This window comes from Benincasa hispida, chromosome 5 (genome assembly GCF_027475165.1).
Source record: "Benincasa hispida cultivar pf3 chromosome 5, pf3_genome.v1.1, whole genome shotgun sequence".
NCBI lineage: Eukaryota > Viridiplantae > Streptophyta > Magnoliopsida > Cucurbitales > Cucurbitaceae > Benincasa > Benincasa hispida.
In genome coordinates, this window is record NC_143482.1 from 58,964,360 (window position 1) to 58,972,813 (window position 8,454).

At 29.4% G+C, this 8,454-nt stretch overlaps 1 protein-coding gene across 1 annotated transcript; it reads right to left on the bottom strand.

Moving 5' to 3' along the window:
- Positions 1-1,344: 1,344 nt before the first annotated feature.
- Positions 1,345-4,311, bottom strand: LOC120078580 (expansin-like A2). Its single transcript, XM_039032860.2, has 4 exons — positions 4,107-4,311; positions 2,920-3,032; positions 2,646-2,824; positions 1,345-1,860 (listed from the first exon to the last, which is right to left on the bottom strand). Exons 1-4 carry the CDS (start codon positions 4,264-4,266, stop codon positions 1,476-1,478), a joined length of 837 nt encoding a protein of 278 aa, XP_038888788.2. The 5' UTR covers positions 4,267-4,311; the 3' UTR covers positions 1,345-1,475.
- Positions 4,312-8,454: the final 4,143 nt, after the last annotated feature.

Below are 8,454 nucleotides of genomic sequence, written 5' to 3' on the forward strand. Positions count from 1 at the left end.
GAAGTGGGCGATATGTTGCTTTGGGTTGCCCTTTCCGTCGAATTGTTGGAACTTTGGGGGTTGGTACCCTGCAGGCATTCTTAGATTATCGATCCTCTGGGTGTATGGCTTGGAATGCATGAAGGAATTTTGAGCCGACCCTCCATATTGAGCTCTTATGGTGGTCATGATCATGTTTTGCAGTTTTGGACCGACAGAGAGGCCACCGAGTGTGACTGTCACCCTTGGTTTTCTTGCAGCACGGTCTTCCCCTTGTCAGTTGCTTTGATCGTAGGTGCTTGGCTGGATTCAGCAGCCTTTCGAGACTGCATTTGTTCTCTCAGGGCAACAATCTCATGGTCTCGCTCCTCAACGACTTTCATCAGAAAGTTAATCTTCCTTTCTATTTCTGCCATAGCTACTTTTGTCATCACATCTGCCATCATGACGGAGATCACATCTGGCAGTGAATCTCTTTTCGGCTTGCTGGAGGCGGAAATAGAGTTGTCAAACAGTGGATTTTTCTTAATGACAACTCTGCCTTGTGAGGATTCCGTCATTTGCCTCAAGATATTGTGGAAAATGAGGGAGCTCTGTTGTTGCTCCTGCATGAATTCTCTTGAGCGGCTGCAGGTGACAGGTCCCATGTATGAGTCGTTTGTGGAGGAAGCCTTGGATGCCATCTTCTTAGGTGCCATTTGCCTTGTTTGGATGCTGAGAGAGAGATGGGAGGTAGAGATGGTCCAACTGAGCGTGCCAATTTGTTCACATGAGGCTTCCAGAGAAACTTGTTTCGTGGAGTTGAACTTGAGTTGGTGTTGATATTGAAGTTGATTTGATGCGATGTGGTTCGATCTCTAATACTTGATCCTCTGATTCTCTCTCAGTTGGGTGAATGTGCTTGACTTGAAGAAGAAAAACACCGAACGTTCTTGAAGCAGAAGTCTTAGAAGAGTCTTCTTTGTGTCTTCAAGAATCTTCTGCCTTCTAGGAGTGAAGTTTTAGAAGTCTTTTGCTTGTTGATGAATTCTCCAGACTCTCTGAATGTAGAAAATGCTTGTATCTTCAAAGGACTTTAATCTTCAGAATGTTTGTATCTTCAAAGGACTTAATTTATTATTAAATTAAAAAAGCATTTAATTTTATTTATTCTTTCTTACTCTTCTCATTTCATCTTCTTCCTTCTTCTGTTTAGACCGGCCATCGTTGCCACTAGCCAATTAACCATCAGGAATTTGAACAAGTCAAATAGTTTTTTTTTTTAATACTCTAAGCAAAGGAATACATACCAATGATCGCTATAAATTTATTAACATTTAATATTAATGTCTATTTGACAAGAAAAGGATAAAAAGAGAACCAAACTCGTATCAATATTTAAAATATTTTACTATTTATTGAATACAAATAGAATTCTATTGAATTCTTTATTATGAGATGAGTCATTTTTCTCATCGTTAATATCACACATACACATATATTTAAAAACATTTTCCTTATTTCCATTGTGCATCACCACATTGCCAAGGAGGGCAACTCTCTTTGGCAATGTCGTTGATTTGAACACCAGTATCATAGATCATCCCAGCTCTCCAATTAGCAGGAAGTACGGACTTTGCCCAAACCCATTTTCCATCGTATCCAGAAGTAACCACCATTCTCAACTGTAATGCACCTTCAGGTACATTGTCTGTTTCCCAAACAGCTCCATAACTTCTCTTCATATGGCTCCAATCTGAGGTCCCAACTTGAGCAATATCAACAGCAACCATGTCTGTTTGGCCACCTTGGTAGAAGTATTTTATTGCCAACTTGAATGGATTGTAACTTGATTCTTCCACTCTCACAAACAAATTTCTATTTGGATATTCACATGGCACCCTACCAAAAAAACAAAATTATTATATGTATAGATATTTGTTTTTATTTCATATATAGTAAGTTAAGGGTAAAGTGTTATTATAAATCATTAAAATATTATCTAAATTTTATATATATTCCTAAACTTTTTTTTTGTGTCTTTAAAAAGTATTCTTCTAAAGTTGTAATATTACCTTTCACATCTTTCATAAACATTTCAAAATTAAATTACATTTCATAAAGTAGAAAAGTCGTTAAAATGTTGGATGAAAAGTCGGCGTGTGTGAATGACGTTTCTCTAAACCTATTCTAGACAGATGGTCCTAGTGATCGTCATGTTGATTTTTCATCCATTATTCTAAAGATTTCTATGTTTTCAAACGTTTATATGAAAGAATAAGAGTAATATTCTGATTTTTGAAAAAAATAATAAAAGTATTTTTAAAAATAAAGGGTAAATTTCAAGGGTATTTATTTATGTTAAAATATAACTCCGATCCATGTACATCTTGGAGTTTCTTCAATTTTAATCTCTATACTTTGATCAAGTGACTAATTTCTCAAAGTTAATTTTCTTATCAAACTTAGTTAAATAATAATAATAATTTTCATGCTAGAAAATACATAATAGGTAAATATGTTTAAAAAATTTATGGCGAAAATACTAATAGATTAATTTTTTTATATGAAATATAAAGACTAAAACTGGATGAAATTCAACGACTCCCAAAGTATTAGGGCTAAAATGATATTATAATATTTTTATATTTTTAATAATCTAATCATATAAATAATTGAAAGCTCACCTCTTGTATTCAACATCAACCACTCCAAGATTCAAAAGATCTGAACCTTTACCATTGAGAGCCATAGTAAAGAAAGCCTTTGGACTAAGAACAAGGTCTGTTACATTGTCATTATTTTGATCGGTCAATACCACCTTAGTTCCTACTGTATTGCAAAGCCTTCTATTTTTGCACCTTACCTACAAATATTATACTTAATTAATAACCATATACTTTTCAATATCATCAAAGTATTTAATTTAAAAGAAAAAAAAAAATAGATGTATTTATTTACTTGATAGCAAGCCCCACAACCAGCTCCTTGTTTATAAAGAGAAGGCACAGCAGCTGCAAAGAAGCCATTAGAGAACTGCAATGCCAAGTTTCCATAACCACATGCTCCCCCATCTGAAATGTCAAGTATAATATAGTACAAAAATTAAATATTTTAACAGTTTTAAATGAAAGGTAAAATAAAAATGCAATTTTTAGTTGTATCCTGGTTTAGGGCCATCTTTTTGAAGCTCACTCCCAAACTTCACAGTAGAAAGAACCCAAAAATAGTAAAAATAAAAAAGTAATATTTGAGTGGATATTAGGCTGCTCGTAACCATACAATAATAAAAAACCAAAAGTAATACTTGGATGCTGTGAGCTTCTCCCTTTCAATCACATAGGAAAAAGAAAATAAAAAACTATTTTTTTTTTTAAAAAAAAGAAAACTTCACCATGTGGTAATTTGTGATTGGATACCTGGATGGGTTGTATAAATATAGGTACAACTCGAGATGCATGTAAGTATTTTTCAAAAAAAAAAAAAAAGAATGAAAAGTTTACACCACATGACAAACTAGGGTTACAACACCTAGTTGGGTAGCAAAAACTGAGCGCAATCGAGTATGTATGCAAGTATTTTTCGACAATTAAAAACTATATAAATAATATTTATTTACACGTAGTAGGCGATTCGTAAAGATGACTAACTTTAGATTCGAAAACACACTAATCACAAACAATAGTAGAAGAGATGAAAAAGAGAGAGCTAAGATTTAAAGATAATAATAATAACAACAATAAAAGTAATACTTGCATGGATCTTAAGCTGCACCCATCTATTCGCAACTCACACAACTGTATCATAGAAAAAAACTAAAAAATAGTAAAAAAAATAAAAAAAAAAAGTAATACTTGGATGCACTCTCCCTTTTCAATCACAAAGGAAAAATTTAATTAAAAAAAAACTATTTTTAAATAAAAAGAAATTTAACACATGACAATTTGTGATGAGAGAGCTAGGTGGATTGTACAAATATCATATGTGTTGCACCTGGGTATTTTAAAAAGAAGATAAAAAAGGAAGAGTTTGGGTCACATGATAAACTAGGATTAGATCATTGAGTTGAGTTGCAACAAATGAGTGCAACCACGTATGCATGCAAGTTTGTTTCTATAAAATAAAAATCACGAATAATATTTATTTACATGTTGTAGGTGATTCGTAAAGATGGCTAGCTTTAGATTGGAAAACACATCGATCACAAGCACTAGCAGAAGAGATGAAAAAGAGAAAGAGAAAGCTAAGAAACCAAGCCATTTTGGTAAGGAAATTGTATGAGTTGAATGAGTGTGAGGAAGAAGGCATGAGGATGATGATACTTATATAGGTGTCTCAAAGAGTGGATAACTACTGGGAAATTTTTGCCTAATTTAAGACAAATTGGGTTTGCTTTTGCCTTTTTGTGTAAATGGATTTTGAAGTGTTGATTTGGAGATTAGATATGAATTAATTAGGAAAAGACAAAGGAATTGATTAGGTTAATGTGAGAAAAATTAATTAACCAAAAAAATAGTCCAAAATATGGAAGTATATGCACCTATGGCTAGCTAGTCAGAGAGTTGTTTGTTGTTTGGACTTTGAAGTAAGAATCCGTCTTCTTTAGTCAGCAGATTCAGTAAAGTTCTACGGCTAGTTGATTTCAACATCACATATTCAAGAAAAATAACAAAAGGTTATATTATTTAAAGAAATCTCGTACTTTTATTCTTTAATTAAAAGTTGTAAATATTATATCTTCGATATTTCATAGATATTTCAAAACTACTTTTAAAATAGAAAGTTTGAAGAATTCCGATAAAAAATTGACTTCACCTTGACATGTTGTGACAATTTTTATTTAGAATAGTGTGATAATCAACATTTGCGTTAGTTTTAGGTTTTTATTCGATGTACATTTTCGTCTAAAAATTTGAACAAATTTTACTTCAAATGCATAGTTTTGAAACGTTTATTAAAGGTTAAGAGCTAGTATTGCAACTTTGAAAAGTAACAATATTTTTAAAAATTAATGGCAAAGTTGAAGATTATTTTTTTTTAGTTGAACCAAAATAATGTATAAACTCTTTTATTTAATCCTTATGCGTCCTTAGTTAGATATTTGCATTTATTAATAATATTTGTTCAAAGAGCCCAAGTCATCTTTCTATACTAAATATTTTAAAGGGTAATTTAAATAGCCAACTAAAATATAAAATTTAAAAAATAATATTATATCATTATCTTAAAAGTTGGTTCTTCTAAAATCCTTGTTGGCCTTGCTGCACTCTAAAAGGAGGTGTAATTTAAACCGGGAGAGAGAGAAGGGGTAATTTTAAATAAAAAAAATTTATTGGGAATATAGGAACCGAAAGAAAAAGATAATTGTTACAGCAAGCCCTGAAGCTCAAGCTCTTGAGATGATAAGCATCTACGAAAACACAAATAGATCATCTTTTGGCATTTGTCGTAACGCTGCAATACTGCTGTAATACATACAAACATTATGTACATAATTTATTTATTTTAGATTATGCTTTAAGATGATATAACTTTGAACATTTGTATCACTTAAATTTACTAATCAAACTTGCTCTTGAATATTAATAAGGTTAAAAACAGCTCAAATTAATAAATAAATGGGTCATTAATAATATCTTTATTAGTTAAATAGATATTCACTCTCCCTCTTTTATATCCAATCCATGGTATGCATAAAAGAGAAGTCAATCCCAATGGATTAGCATATAGTATAGAAATATTGGTCCATGGGTTTTGGGGGATACAGGTCAAAAGGGGAACTCTTGTAATTTGAATTTTCCCAAACCTTCTCAAATTCTTCAAAACTTGATAATCTTCATAAAGAGTTAATTAAATGACTTCTCACCATAATGCCTTTTCATTGTGTACAAATCCAAAAAAAAAAAACTCATCAAAGTATAAAGTCGTTTGAATCCCTGTAAATGTCGTCACTTTTTCCCTAATTAATATTGGTTTTAATTGGTTGGACCGTCTATAAGATTTTAATCACAAATGAGGATTATTTCAATATTAATCTATCTATATTATCTAGAAAGGGTTGTGAAGAGATTTCCCTTTTGACCCATTTTAGTTAAGATCATAGGTTATCTTAAATAATTTGATATTTAAATAATTAAATAAACATCTTTTTCCTATTTCTCGTAGTACTAGAAAAAAATATTAATAAAAAAGTTTTTCCTATTTTTGTGCATCACACATGAAAAGAAGAAAAATAAAACCCAACATTTTTAGCATCACCATACGTGAAAGAAGAAAAAAATTCCCCTATTTTTGGCATTAACACTTGAAAGAAAATTAAAACAAATCAAATTTTATCTCTCATTCACATTAAAGAAAAATATAAGAAATAAAATAAATTACAATTTATCTCTAATAGTCTCTATTTCATCTCTAACTCACATTAAAAATAAAATAAGGAAAAAATAACTTTTTGGTCCCTAATTTTTGGATATAGTTTCTATTTAGTCATTAGGTTCCAATTTTACGCATTTAATCCTTAAGTTTTGAGTTTTGTTTCAATATAGATCATAAATTTCAAATGTTATAATTTGACATTTGAGTTTTGCTTCAATTTGGTCCATATGTTTCAAGATTTACACTTTTAAACTTGATTATTCATTAAATACTCATTTTCCATCTTTAGTATTAATTTATGTTAATAAATTAAAAACCACTAAAAGAATTATAATTAATTAAGTTTCACTATTTTTTTAATCATTTTTAAAATTGAATTCAAGAATTCACTTCATAACTATTTTTAATTACTTAATAGAAATTGGCATCCAAAATTGAAAGTGAATATTTAATGAAAAATTGAGGTTAAAAATGTAAAATCTTGAAACCTAAGAATCAAATTGAAATGAAATCCACATCTCAAGGGTAAAATTATAACATTTTGAAACTTATTGATTAAGTTGAAACAAAACTCAAAACTTAAGGACCAAATGTGTAACATTTGAAAACCTAGAGACCAAATAGAAACTCCACCCAAAATCAAGGGACCAAACAGGTGTTTTATCCTAAAATAAAGTAAAACAAATGACATTTTATTTCTAATAATTATCTAATCCACGTTAAATAGAAGAAAAAAATCTTTAAAAAAATCACATATTATCTATAATAATCTTTACTTCATGTGGGAAAAAATTAGACCTCACCTTAAATAACTGGAAAAAAAAATAATTAAACCTCACCTTAAATAAAGGGAAAAAAATCTTTGTTAAAAAAATTACATTTTATTTTTAATATTTACTTCATATTAAATAAAGAGAAAAAAATATAATCTAAAAAATGATATCTTAGTTAATTTCAATATTAAATCATCAAATAATCTCATTTTAAATTGGGATTCATATTTAATTATAATAAATTTTTATACAAAAAAAACTCATGTTACTAACATGTTAATATAATTTGATTGAAAATAAAACCAAGTTATGATTTGAAATCTAACTTTTCTCCTTTCTTTTATATGTCTAGAAGAATATATCACCTCTTAATTTTTTGTTTAACATATGTCATCTTTTTCGATTTTTTTCTTTTTCAATTTTATAAGAACATTTAGAGTGATTTAATGTATTTTTATATGCTTTTGTAGTTTTTTTTCCTCTCTACATGCATATTCACCTGTTGATTCTCATATATTGAAAACGGTGGAAAAGTAGATCATGCTTTTGAAATTCAATAACTTTCTCAAGGTAAGTAGTTTATGGGTTGGTAAAGGATGGAGAAGAGAGTGATTGACTATTTTTATGCTTTTGTAGTTTTCCGCTTTTTAATTTTTGTAAATGCTCACCCATGGGTTTAGGGGTTTATAATAATTTTTACTATTTTCTACATGCTTTTGTACTTCTTTTCTTTTTTAAATTTGTTGCATAAATACACACCAATTGTTAAAATTTTGAAATAAAGTTCAACGTTGCAAATAAATAGATTAAGTTTTGGGAGATTTTAAAAAATAATTAAAAAAAAAAACTATTTACACAAAACAACAAAATTTTAATTTTCTTTGTTAGAGGCTGGTAGGCTTCGTTTTCTCCAAAAAAAAAAAAAATACTGGGAAACTCACGAACAACTCAAGACAAACAAATTATAGACTTAATCACAATTTATAAACTCACGAATCTCATCCATATAATTAGTGTTCGAATCATATTCAAATATTTAGTTTCTCTCTTAATTAACTTTATTTTATAATGTATCCAATACATTATATTAATTATATCACATATAGTTAATTCCTTCCATTAATTTTAACAATTCAAATTAATCTAAAATTAATTCTCAATAATCCTAGTTGAGCTAATGAGGGGACCTTATGAACCAATAGATTGAAGCTCCAATGGTACTTGAATAATTGATTAAACTCCTTTAATTAAATTATTCAACATCCATTAACTACTGGTCATTCCACTACAGACTGACAACTGTACTCTTCGCTACAGATATATTTCTGTGTCTATTAGATATAACAAG